The sequence below is a fragment of the Dermacentor albipictus genome, chromosome 10, assembly GCF_038994185.2.
Source record: "Dermacentor albipictus isolate Rhodes 1998 colony chromosome 10, USDA_Dalb.pri_finalv2, whole genome shotgun sequence".
Classification (NCBI taxonomy): domain Eukaryota; kingdom Metazoa; phylum Arthropoda; class Arachnida; order Ixodida; family Ixodidae; genus Dermacentor; species Dermacentor albipictus.
The window spans coordinates 57,344,940-57,358,855 of record NC_091830.1 but is presented as its reverse complement, the minus strand read 5'-3'; the positions used below and the strand labels follow the sequence as shown (position 1 = coordinate 57,358,855).

The 13,916-nt window shown below is 44.0% G+C and overlaps 2 protein-coding genes across 3 annotated transcripts in view; one reads left to right on the top strand and one right to left on the bottom strand.

The window, feature by feature from the left end:
- LOC139050375 (uncharacterized) overlaps positions 1-13,916 on the bottom strand; it is a 412,530-nt gene that overhangs the window by 134,258 nt on the left and 264,356 nt on the right. The window lies entirely within an intron of this gene.
- Positions 2,929-8,425, top strand: LOC139050961 (juvenile hormone acid O-methyltransferase-like). The gene is made up of 4 exons (XM_070527872.1): positions 2,929-3,006; positions 4,251-4,880; positions 7,124-7,271; positions 8,186-8,425. Exons 2-4 carry the CDS (start codon positions 4,308-4,310, stop codon positions 8,356-8,358), a joined length of 894 nt encoding a protein of 297 aa, XP_070383973.1. The 5' UTR covers positions 2,929-3,006; positions 4,251-4,307; the 3' UTR covers positions 8,359-8,425.

Here is a 13,916-nt window from a genome sequence, read left to right as displayed (position 1 = left end):
GAGAGATAGAGGGAAACGTGTTGGCTGACCAGCTAGCCACATCCATCCACGCAAACGCTTCCAACACTTGCACGACTGTCCCTGTAATGGACCTCAAGCCCTCAATAAGAAAAAAGTTAAGGGCTTTCTGGCAGCGCTTGTGGGATCAAGAGACAGAAAATAAATTACATGTTATCAAGCGGTATCTAGGCAACTGGCCGCCGGTATCAAAGAATCGCCACACAGAAGTAACACTTTGCAGACTCAGGATAGGACACACATACAGCACACACGCATACCTCTTGTCCGGTGGCGATCCACCCACGTGTGATAAATGTGGTGAGCCACTAACCGTGCTTCACATCCTGCTGCAATGCACTCAATTAGACGCTAATAGGAAAAAGCATTTTCCATTACCACATCGCCAGCTAATTCCATTCCATCCTCAAATGATTATAGGTATAGAACCTCTCTTTAAACATGAATGCCTGTTTCGGTTTTTAAAAGATGTACATAGTTTTCATATTATAGCCCCAGGAAATCCGTAGCACAGCCTCTAACAGAGGTTTCTGCTGCGGTAGGTGCAATAGAGAAAGCACCTGCCTCCCAGCCTTTAGGCTCAAAGGCCCCCCGGAGGCATAAGTGCTAGTTACATATCCTTGCATTTTAGCTCCATGTCCACTTATCACGCGTACTATATCCACAGACCACTACATGTATCACTATCATAATTTTATGCTTTACACTATTTTACGCTTTCATGACACTGATCAATTTTAGGCCACTTTACAGCCATGTTACATCCCACCATCGCCACTCACAAATCAGCGCTTAACACAACATTATCAGTGATGGCGCTCTTTGGCCCCACCTGGCCCTTGCGCCACTAAACAACACACATCCATCCATCCATCCAGGGACGCTGAGGATAACAGGATCCCGCTGATGCTGGCCACTGGCAGATACGATGGCTTGCGAAACTATGGGGATGTCTCCCTGGCATCGTCAGGCATGACGTTCGGCCGAATTAGGTTGCGTGATTTCAAGGTGGAAGAAAACCACAGCACCTCCACCAAATCAAATGCGAACAAAGGAGAGGGCAAACGAGCAGCAGGCAGTGTTGACAGTTTGTCAACCAGTGTACCCCAGGCAATCTCGGCCTTGCGCCTCGCGGACAACTACTTATGCGGCTGCAGTGCCAGGCATTCCACTGCACTGCGAAGTATATATATATATATATATATATATATATATATATATATATATATATATATATATATATATATATATATATATATATATATATATATATATATGAAACAAGGAAAGATAACATAGAAGACGAGCTTAGCTGACCCCAATGCTTTAGACGTGTCCCTGCAGCCTTCTATCAAGCTTCTTGATCATGCGCCAGCTCAACATAAAGGGCGACATTAAAAAAAAAAGGTTTTTCAAACTACCAACAAAATCGTTGTTACAGTCATGTTTTATTCCTGACAAAAATACTGCTATAACGCACCAAGGACACTATGATTAAGTGCTATAAATACGTTTGTTAATAAGAGGGTGTACTGTCTCGATGATGCTAACAGAAAGATGTTGAAATTTGACCCGGCTTCCGGAATATATATATATTTGTAATGCTGCCCTTTCAGTAAAGCCTGCATTGATTTACACGGCTGAATTGCGGTGAAAATCGGTAGATTGATGCTTGGGCAATGTCGGAAATTCCTGGACCCATGTAAGTAGAAATTCGACCTTCAATTTGTCTGTTCGTAATGAACCTCTTAACGCGCAATAAACAGAACTAGGATTTATAAAGAATACTGGCAGCCTGAACAGAATTACTTTTTCTTTTTTGTGTCCATTTAAAGGGATCCAGGGATCAGCATTGCTATAATTTTGGGACTTCGTGTGCGAGAAATATGATTTAAGTATGAGGCGCGCTTTAGTAGGGGACTCCAGGAATTCGGACCACCTGCGTTTCTTGAACGTGTACCTAAATGTAAGTACAAAGGATGCTTCAGCCTTTTTTCGCCATCGAAATGCGGCCGCCATGGCCGGGATTCAATCGCGAGACCTCGTGCTCTGCGGCCTAACCACCATGGCGGGTATAAGTGTTTCCAACACAACATTTTTCCATGAGTAAAAAATTCTGACGTCAAATGATCTGGCCTGCCTTTGCTGTGCTGTCTGAATGTTTCGAATATTCTAGGGGTTCATACCCATTGTGAAGAGGAAAGGCGTGTGGTGCTCTATACTCACAGAGAGAAAGAGAGAGAAAAGCAGCAAGGTTAATCTTGCAGAATGAAAAATTGCGTTTTGCTACCTTACACTGGGGTGGAGGGAGTAGAACGATGATGTGTAGAAGTACAAGAACAAAAAAGAAAGGGACAAGCAGAGTACATTCGCGCTACAACTGCTCTGCCCTCAATACCGCCTTCCCGGCGCAGTTGTCGCAATCAAGGACAACTCAAAGTTTCGTTCGGCCTTATCAGACATCATCACTACCGGATGCAATTAACTAATCACATTTGTTGTTTATTGCTGCTTTGTTTATTTACTTGTGTATGTTTTTTTTTACCCACTCCCCTCTGTAATACTTCGGTCTTGAGGGTACAATAAAATAAATAAATAAATAAATAAATAAATAAATAAATGAATAAATAAATAAATAAATAAATAAATAGGAGGCTGCAAATATGTCAAGGCTCCCATTTTGTGAACACGTGTAAGAAAAACAAAGAGGAATTTCATGGCATGACAGCTCTAGTCAAAGTGGGACAGGAGATTGTGGGATGTTTCGCATGACGCGTTTGTAACCTCCTTAAAATATTTAATACTGCTGAATGTACTCGCTCATCACGACGCAGCTGCCCCATATTAACTGCTGCCACACATGGATATAAAAGGGGGCTGACGGCAGATGCCTTGATAACCTGCTTCGTATATTCACTCCCTTCATCTCATGAACGAACAGGGTAGGTCGAAAACTAGCTTGAAAAACTCGTCTGACAAGATATTCAGGTAAGATCTCGCACGTGGTTACAGGTGAGATACATTTTCCCGCTATGTATGGCTGCAGCTTTTTTAAACCAAAATTTAGCACAAATCAAGAAGTACGATTGTCAAAAAATCAACTGGTACCCGCCGTGGTTGCTCAGTGGCTATGGTGTTAGGCGGCTGAGCACGAGGTCGCGGGATCGAATCCCGGCCACGGCGGCCGCATTTCGATGGGGGCGTAATGCGAAAACACCCGTGTACTTAGATTTAGGTGCACGTTAAAGAACCCCAGGTGGTCTAAATTTCCGGAGTCCTCCACTACGGCGTGCCTCATAATCATAAAGTGGTTTTGGCACGTAAAACCCCATAATCTCTAAAAATCAACTGGTATTTGTTGCATACATTCGGAAAGTCTCTTCCGTTGTGGAGTAGACGTGGGTCTTAACTGCACGTTAATTGCCCCGGCTTCTCTCGCGCTTCACTTCAGCCTTGTTCTTGGCCAGGATTTGAGCGCAAATGTGCTCCAGTGCCTCTAGCACCAGCAGTTTCCGCAACGTACATTTCAAGGCGCTCAGCAGCTTTGCTTCACAAGAACACTTTAAGGCCAACTATAAAGAAATTTTATTACGGCGAAATTTTTCATAATGTGTGTTTTATACGACCTAAACAATTTCGGCAACACCACAGAGCTGGTAATGTGGAGTTTTTTTTTGGTTAGCAAACTTTAAACAGCACATCACAAGAAGGGCGTGTGTGGTGACGCTAGGACGAAACCCCAGCAAGCGGTGTCGGTACTTTATTAGCGAGCAGCGGGCAGCATACCACACCGCCCACTCGGACTTGCTCGCGTTGCCACATGTGTAAATTCACAAAAAGAAATCAGATGACGCGGTAATATTATCGTCTCACACGGGGACGAAATTCCTCACAGGACCCCGCGGCTGCCGCGGCATCTGCTATAACGTGGCCTCCGAGATTACCGAAGTCATGCCGAGAAACCGCGTGTTAGGTCATGCGTCGCTCCCAGTGAGAGGTAGTCGCTGTGTATTTTTTTCAGTATCAAAAATGTCTACATTTGCGAGCTCCTCGTGACGCTCACGCTAGTATTTCAAATGTCCAATCATTGCAAGAGGGCTCCTCTACGCACTTATAATTTTAAACTGGGATTTTTATGCAGTTCAACATGATCTTGAATATAGTCTTTAACATAGAGAATGAGAACGAGTCAAAAACCGAACTACTTGCCATATTTTTTTTCTATTTTTCAGGCACGTCTCAGAACAAGTGAAAACCACGCAGATCACCATCACTGCGAGTCAATTAGAATGCATGACAAATCCCAACCCAATGACAACAAACCTGACTACGACGCGGAGGCGTACTCGGAGAAGGTGTCGTGTTGTTTCCCCTTAATAACTAAGTTGTTAAATTATTACAACTTGACGTTCGACAACGCGCTAGACAGCGGCATTGGGCAAGAAGGCGCGAGTCCATGTGTGCCATTGCGATTCCTCGACGTGGGCTCTGGCTGCGGTCAAGTGACAATGAAGGTCCTTTTGCCCAACGTTCCAGACAACGTAGAGAGAATTGTAGGGGTCGACGTGTGCGCAAACATGGTTTCCTACGCTCGTGAGCACAGTTCTCATCCAAAGCTAGCGTACGAACAGCTGGACATAGCAGGAGACGTCTCCGAGTTCCTGAGGCTGCACGGACCTTTCGATCGCGTCTACTGCTTCAACAGTCTTAACCGCGTGAAAGACCAGCCCAAGGCATGGAGTAACATGGCGAAGCTTTTGAAGCCTGGTGGAGAATGTCTTCTCTTTTACTGCGCTTGGTACGTTACACCGGATATTTGGAGGGCACTGGCCAGAAAGGAACGCTGGAGCAGGTTTGCAGAGGTGAGTGGTGGATAAGCAGAGCCCGTAACCACCAAAAATGTTCCTATGACATAACTATTCGTAAAACAAGTTGCCGAGCCATGGTGATGCTGGACATGTTTGTTAAAGCAGTTGGCCAATGTTAGACAAGATAACTTACGAAGGGCGCTGCCGATTGTACCTACTGAGATCTTGCTATCAAAGCGAGTGGACCGTGCACGTTATTATTACTGTAAACATGAATAGTAGTACGGGCTCTGTACCGCAGAGAGAAAAAGTAAGTGCCGTGCAAAAGGAAGTGGAAATATGAGACGGTTCACAGTATCACGCTCATCATGCTACAAAATGACCTCGCGACAACAGTAGCCGACTTCAGAATACAGACTTTAAAGTAAAAAAGGTCGTATTTCACATCCATCTATTTCCTCGACATTCATAGTTATATTAGTTTTCGGTGGTTTTCCGTTTGTACTCTTGGATATCACGAGCTCGCATTGGCAACTGGTAAATACAAGTATTGCAACTGCAGCGGTAAAGATACTGCAATAGATTCGCCGCAGGAACTGTGCAAACAATGTATAACTGATTTCAGACGCATGCGGTGTAGCTTACAGATGCGATGTATAGGCGCTTTCGAACCATAGAGCAAGGCCGCTTTCCAAGCACGCCTTCCTTACGTGCGGCTCAGCACCATTGTTAGGGGCCCGTCTCCCAACTCTAAGGATTAGCCCTTTGAGCGAAGGCCTCTACCTGGGCATCCTTCTCTTATTTGGCACCTCAATCTCGGGCTGTGATTCAGTATCAGTTCCACCTCATTTGGAATGACTTCTCCGATGCGTGAAGCAGGCAGCGGAGACCGTGAGTTGTTTGATGTACCACCCTCAACACGCGACTAGTAAATTCACGGTAAGCACTGAAAGCACCCTCTGCTGCGTCACAAGTCTGACCACCGACGTGGTGAGTTCCTTCGCAGCTGCTGGGGACTGAGGGCCAGGGTTTGATTGTTGAATTCATATAGGAGGTTGTTGACATGTAGTGCACCAGGGTGACCAATCCTGCCCTGGTGAGGGAGTGCGTTACCGGTTCTGGTCACCGGGATCAGACCGCACTCCAGGCCTGTTCATGCAATTTTATCGACAGGAGGGTGTTTTTATTCCGGTGGAAAATTGCGTGGCAACGGGATTCGAATCATGGTCCTCTTGAACGCGAGGCGGATGCTCTACCTCTACGTCACCGCTGCCATTGCATGGTGCAGCCATGGTGCTTTGCATGGTGCAGCCATTTTTGCAATATTTCCAACCATGACTTATTTAAAAATTTATTGTTAACTATAGTGTTTTCGACCATCAGTTATGACGTAGTGAATTTGCAAGCATGGACCTCCCCCGTGATGGTGGCGTCCGCCTATCGCTTTCGCCTTGAAGCTGTGAATCACGGAATGCGTTTGCCGCTGTATACTGAACACGCTCATCATCGGCATTACTGACGGCTTAGGTTACGGCGGGCCCACATTCGCGGAATATTATAATCCTACTCAGGCTTACAATGCGCGTAATTGCGCGCGGTATCCCTCTCGACATGCAGAAACATTTTCATGCACTTTTCTCACTTCCGCTTGCCGTTCCATGCTAAAGATCCTAATAAGGCGAAGTTGTTTTTGAGAACCCTGCCAGACATACCTAACCCTGTCTGGGCATTGCTGCTGATGCTAGGTCGCAGAAAAGTTCAGACGAAGAACAGCACCGCCACCTTTTATAGCACAATCGGTGTCCAAGTTCCTAGCCTTGCTTTCTACGGAATTACCAAAATGAATGAGACCCAAATGTCGTAATTAGAACAAACGTACGTCTTCAAAAACACAATTAGTTTGAGGTAGTAGGCCATTTTAATCTTTCTATGCTTATTTTCTTTAAAATTAGCTCACAGTAGCACAACGCGAACTATCTCTTTCAAATCTCCGTAGGCTAGCCAACCAGACGCATTTCGGATTAACATCCGCGCCTTATTTCCTCCTCCTCCTTGAAATGATCGCAGAGTGTAGGTTAGGGTTACGCCATTAAGGCAGTAACCACAGCTGGGTATTGGTTGCAGCATTGGCCAAGAAATGAGCTGTAGGTTTGAACAAAATAGGAAGAAATGAAACAGAATCGAATGTAAGAATTCTCACAACTTCGTGGTACGGCACTTCGTATAACGAAAACCTTAGTGAAGGTGGCCCCTGGGGTAGCAGTTGCCATGTGTAACTCTGCGACGCACCATTGCAGCTGTGGGAAGGCCTCATTCCACCATCACAGGACATGGGAAGCACTGAAGAGAGGTTGCACTACGTCCAATTGCTGGCGAAAGACGTTGGACTGGAATTGAGGAGCTGCGAGATGGCTCACATCTACTTCCCGGTGCAAGAATATTACGGTAAGTGTTTGGGCCCCGAGCAGCGTCGCATAATCCGTAGTAGCTTCTTTAGCATATGCGAGGCCAGACAAATTCAAACGTCTGTGTCACAGCATGCAAGTAAGGCTAATCGAATAGCTTACTGCATTTAGCTTAGTCGCAGTGGCGTAATATAAGCTAAACCGAGTTAAACTGCGCTCGGAAAGAAGCTGGCCAGTGTTACTAAGGATAACGGTAAGCAAATATTTCTTTTTGTTCAGATATGACGAAATGCTCAATACTTGCATGTTGAATTGCAGGAGAAATTTTTGTTTGATTTTTTATTTGTCTCGTCTTATTTCCTTGTGAGGAAGATGAATCTTTGCATCACTTTGGGTGAAATTTTGGAAAACATTGCTGGCCTTTATACCTCACAAGATAACGACGATGAATGGCTTCGGTGAATAACGCCAGCATGAACACACCTCTGAGCTCCGTCTTTAATGCCGAAAAAAACCGCACTTTTGGTATTCTTCGACTTTCTCTTGAAGCTCTATTCACTGGCCCCATCCTGGTAAAGCACTGTTCTGAAAGTTGGGGCTCATGCACTTCGATTCGTCTTATTATTCTTTTCAATATATCATTGTCCAATCTGTAACTTCTTTATTTTGGGATTTCTATGTTGCCTGAGAATGCGAAAACCGACAGTTTCAAGCCCTTAATGTTCTAAGGCTTCTTTTCCTCTCATTTATTATAGCGTACATCTGATGATCCATTGAACCAAACCCAATTTGTGCGATAGCTTGAAAGCAGCGTCGTGCGAGCAGATTTCGAAAGGCAAGGACAGCAGAAAATTAAGAGTCGTTAGAATGTAGAGCCCCAAGGCTGTTTAGAAATGTCCAGTGCTTAGCGTGCGCATTGACGGCGTTTTCTTTGCTTCTGTATATATTCTGCAGGAATGCTGACGGCATTGATACCAGGAAATAACACCCTGAGCGCCGAAGAAAGGCACGATTTGTTCAAAGACGCTAACGAAGAATTTCAGCACTGGCTACGAGGGCGGAAGAACCCGTGCTTGGTTGACAACTATGTAATACACGGGATAAAGCCAATGAAACATCATACATAAATTTGGTTTGGGGATTCGAGCAGTAAATTGGCTTTCCGTTCAAGACAATATTAGTAAGAACATTTGCTTTACCTGTGTTGATCGTCCTAATTACAAGATGGCATTACGGTTGACAATGCCATTCAATGTCCGAATTGCGACAGCGTTTTATTGTGCGCTCCTGGAGGACCACAACTCAGGAGGCAGACCGGCAACCAGGGTCAGATGGGCCGACCGCCTGAGCAAAATCGGCCCAAACAAGGGAACCCGGGGTGCGAGAACTGGGCATGTGAGCAATGACAAGCTGGCTGAGCTAGAAATTGAAAACGCGCATTTACTATCCGTGATTCTCAGTCTCATGAGAAAATTACAGGAATTTAGGAACAGCAATACGGTTATGATGACGGTCGAGCCTACATCCAATCCACGACGGATGAGTAACGAAGCCGATAAAGAAATCGTTCACACGTGGTCCAATGGTGAATGAACCCATCGCCACCCTTCTTCGACATTTTTACCTTTCACTGATGACAGGGCCCCTCCTTGCAAAGCTTGTGCTGGCATACAGTCGTCCGTGCGAAAATTTTAGTTATAAGTAGAGCATCCGAGGCCAGCTAACACCTTCGATAGCAGCTGGTACTTGATGAAAGGAAAAATACACGAGACTCGCACTAACACAGAAGAAAATTTTTTAGACACCAAGTGTAACAAACATAATATGTTGACTGTCCTGCCCAAAACAAAGCACATTTTTGCCCCAATAAGTCAATTGTTTGGATTTAGAGAAAGAGCACAGTACACTGTATAGATGCCTGTTTTTAGTATTCTACATGTCCTAACACAATGAAATTAGTAAATGAAAGAAATGCCTAGAAATATTATCTGGTTTCATATTTAACTGTAACTATAGAACCACATGTTTGAAATATTACTGTGTACTGACATTCCACACTTTTGCACAGACAATATATTGCTCTTGCTAGACTAAGCCATGCCAGATTAACAGTGGCTTGTATATAGATGCAGATCAGTGGTATTTTGCATGGACTAGCGCAAGAGTATGGTGGTAAATGCCGAAGTACAATATTAGAATATTGGCATTCATCACACAAACGACCGAAATAAGCTGGTGTAGTTATTTCGCTGTATCTCTGAGCAACCTATTAAAAATATAAATTGTTTGTTTAGGAGCAAGAACTACCATCTGACCATGAGAAATGCCGTAGTAACCCCATATTTATTTGGACAGCTTGGGGTTCCTTAACGAACTCCTAAATCTAAGTACATTGATGTTTTTGCATTTGGTTCCCATTAAAATGAAGTTTTGTTTATGACTAGATTTGGGAAAGTTCGAAACAGCTTTCTCCCTATATTTTGACAGTGGATGCTCTTTAAACGGAACCTCAAGGGAGCAGGGAAACTGGTTTTGTTTACCAGGAGTTCTATCTACTGAGAGAAATTGCAGAGAGGTAACCAATCAATCATGAGAATGGTGTTCTGTTTAAGCGGAAGTTTCACTTAAGCGATTTCTATTTATCAAGATTCCACTTTTATTCATAATAGTGAGTGAGTTGCGTTCTACATGGACATTTTAGCATGGCTACCATGTTTATTTGAATATTGTGCAAGCAGCAAGATTTCATTGTACCCAGTGCGAAACTTATAGCCATCAATCGAACATGCTGCAAATGCAGCCACAAATACTTGCGTTCCCTGACCATATCCAATAAAAACTTTAGATAAAATCAGTCATGCTTTCTTACGTTTAGGTGCCTTGTTTTCAGAAATAAGATCCTCCTTCTCAGATTGGCCTCGAATCGTGTTGTCCCCCAAGCTGATGTCATTTGAGATTATATTAAGTCGCACATAGCATATCGCTCTTATTTAAAAAGTACAAGGCATCGCAGTGAACAACTACATATAATATTTGAGCTGCAAAACAGTAGCAAGCGTTCCCATGTAAAAGCCTAACTATTCTTTTGAATCCAGATGCACACTCAAAACACAGCTATGCAATTTCAGACAGGACTGGTAATGTAGCAACCAGGACAGATGTAACGGTCATAAAGGAGCAAAATTGTGTGAGCTTCGAAATATTATTCTCTATGAGGAACCATGCTGGTGAATTATAAAATGGAGATCAAAATAAAGTAATTAAAAGCAACCCTGCATTTCATTCAAATAAATAAAATACTGTTCATGCTACCTTCCAGGGTGCACATTACAGTTAATTTCTTCGAATGTGAGTTTTTTTACCTTGCCAAGGGTTGCCAAATGTATTGGTGCATTGTTTCTCGAGGGTGGTGGAATGGATGTAGGTGAACTTTTTCGACAAGGAGACTTGCCCGCTTTAACAACGAAAGTCTCAGGCTGGAGCCATTTGATTTCCTTGCGAAGATGTTGGTTCCAGCATGAGACGTCCCCTGTTCGACAACTCTTGATGACTAATGTCGCGTTCTTTGAATTTAGCCTCGTCTTATTCAGCCTATTGTTGCACAGAGAGGCGGCACATTGTTTCAAAAATATTAATGAGCTCAAGGGCTTTCTGCATCGCTGTGTCTCCAAGTGTAAACATTTGATTTCAATGAGCGACACAATTGGCACCTTTCTTGAGAGTTCAATAGGAAGAACGAAACATTAAGCTAACAGACGCAAGTAAGCATGAATATATGTAGAGTGCCATATCTTCCTTACGTACCAAGCTTCGGGCCAGCCGGAATCCTTTCTAATAACATAACATTTTTCTAATGAAATACATATTCAGAGTATTTTCTTCATAATCTTAAAATAAAAAAAATGTTTTTTCAGTTATCTTTATATGGGAACCGCGCCAAGGACACTGACAAGGTAAGGGCTTTTAGAGTAATGACACATATTGCTGGCTGACAACTGATTTATTTTAGAACAGATAAACAGTTAAGTGCGAATGCTTTCTAAAAGTCATAAAAAACTAAGAAGCAAGAAGCAGTTGTACAAAATAATGTGTGTGCATGGAGAATATACCTGGTCATCGGTTTACAGACAAGTATGCTATTTACTTGTCAGTTAACAAAACAGGTGCTATACTCAAACATTTCTCCTACAATTTGGCAACTTTGCGGGCTTTGATAATTCCTCAGGTCAGTTGGTTGGTATTGGCACTGTTAGTAGAGTACTGTGAAGTGTAATGTAGACGGCACAAGCGCTACTGACAACTATGAACATTGGCGAATTTCCCCGAAGGTGGATAATACACGCATTGTCCTGCTCCAGCGAATCTTTCCAGTAAACTTTTACAGTTGTCATTAGCATTTATCCCATCTCTTTCTCCTCGCACCATCTATTCCATCCATTGCGCTTCACCGTAATGTAATATGCATCACCAACTGACACAAAATTAAACCCTTCTTAAGTTCTTATTGCTACATCGAACTCATCAAATTCAGGCCGCCAGCCATACTGAGCACAATGCACTATAACTGCATGCACTGGCAGCTCCTGTCATGAATTGCTTCTGGCGTAATGGCACCAGAGACGCAAACGAAGACAGAGATATGCAGGACACAAGCGCCTAACTTTAACTCTAGCTTTAGTAAAAACACAGACATCATATACAACACTATATAGAACACTCGTTCGTTCTAAACTCGAGTGCGCTTCATCGATATGGGATCCATACACTAGCTCGTTAACGCAGTCCATAGAATCGGTTCAGAACCGCTCAGTTAGGTTTATCCTCTCTAACTACTATCGCTTGGGCGGCGTTTCTCGCATGAAGCAAAAGCTTGATTTACCGCTCCTTTTTACTTGACGTCAAATTTCCCGCGTATGCCTGTTTTATAGAATATACTACACTAACATTGAGATAACAATGTCAATTGTTTCACCACCGAGCCATTTGTCTTCCCGTATTGATCATCGAATGAAAGTTGGGGTGCCTCAGTGTAAAAGGAATGTAGTATAAGCAATGCAAAAGACTTCATACCGAAAACAAGTCAAGACTGGAATCCCCTTACCGCATCCATCGTCACTGTCACCGACCATGATGTCCTCAAGTCGGTTATCTGTGACCATGTGCTGCCTCATTAGCGGTTCTTTTTTCTTTTTCTATAGCCACTCCTCTCTGTAGTGCCTGTACGGCCTTGAGAGTAAATAAATGAAATGAAATCTCTCACGTAGAGCGGCACATGTATCCGACTGACACGTGGCATTCCTGAGCTTGCGTAGATGAGTTTTGTGTCTTCTTTCTCTTTTCACCTCCATGTTCCCTTCCGTTCATAGTCTGTGTTTGCGTAGTCCACTTCTCTACTCTTTTGTGCTGTCTGCACGCCTCACCTCTTTTTTGCATATATAGTTCTTACCAACTAGCTCAGCTTTCTGTCGTTCTAAGCTTCATTTCTAGTATTCTGGGCCGTTTTCCATGTTCCCCTTCTTATGGCACAACGCTGCTTCGTTGGCTTGCTTAATTGCGATAAGCATGTTCCGCGCTAGAATCATGTCGTGGTTTAGTCGTAATCGTGTCGTCCCATTGGAAGTTTTCTTAAGGAAGAGATTAAATGCCTTAGCAGTTATCTCTCACGTAGGCCGGCACATGTACCTGACTGACACGTGGCATTCCTGAGCTTGCGGAGATGAGTTTTGTGTCTTCTTTCTTTTTTCGTCTCAGTGCTTCCTTCAGTTGGTAGTAGGCGTTTGTGTTGTCCACTTCTCTACTTTTGCGTCCTGTCTGCACTCCTCACCTCTTTTTTGCATAAATTGGAAGCTAGATTGGCGCTGCGCGACCCACCGCGCCAAGGTTAGAACCGCTGGCGTCGGTTTCTGCTTCGGTGGAAGCTGTAGGGCAACGGGAAGCGAAGTAACGCAGTACCGGTGGTGAGATTAGTTGACGAAGCAGTTCTTGGAAGGCATGGTCATAAGCCCGCGATCAGGCCCTCTGATCAGCCGTAATTGTTCGAGTCACTCCGTAGTAGCTGATTCAAGGTTGCTCTGTAGACGCAAAATTCCTAATGAAGCGGCGAAAGCAAGAACAGATGTCAAGCAAGCTGCGAAGTTTTTTATAGAGGAAATTTAGGGGAAATCAGCAACTGCACGGAGCTTGGCGGCGTCACTAAATCTACCGTCTTTCGATTCCACATTCCCAACGATAGTGAACTGACTTGCGCCAAGGCGGCATTTTTTCGGGATGAACTGAAGGCAGGGTTCAGTTAGGCACTGTGGCACTTCTCTAGTCGACAGAGATGGGTGGAAAAATTAGGTGAAAAAGAACCACCTCATCTATGTAGCACAGGAACGCTTTCCACTTGAGACCACGTAAAAGGTCGTGCTTCAGACGCTCAAATGTTGCGGGGGAGTCTCGAAGCCCGAAAGGCATGACACGAACAACATACGGGTTATCCGGCCGCACCAAGGCCGCTTTAGGTTTGTCGTTTTAGGTCGGTCGGTACCTTTAATGCAGTCAAGTGTATCGTCAATTCTCGGCAAACGGTAAAGCCCTTTGCTAGTTATTTTCCAGGAAGACGGTAACCGACACAGAGACGAATAGATCCACCCTTCTCACAAGAACAACAGGAGATGACGAGGGGCCATTCGAAAGCTGGATG

Bases quoted from the DNA above. Each gene is read 5' to 3' on its own strand.
- LOC139050961 (XM_070527872.1), top strand. From the start codon at position 4,308: ATGCATGACAAATCCCAACCCAATGACAACAAACCTGACTACGACGCG. The intron at 4,881-7,123 runs GTGAGTGGTGGA...GCACCATTGCAG, and splicing joins GCTGGAGCAGGTTTGCAGAG to CTGTGGGAAGGCCTCATTCC. The intron at 7,272-8,185 runs GTAAGTGTTTGG...TATATTCTGCAG, and splicing joins CCCGGTGCAAGAATATTACG to GAATGCTGACGGCATTGATA.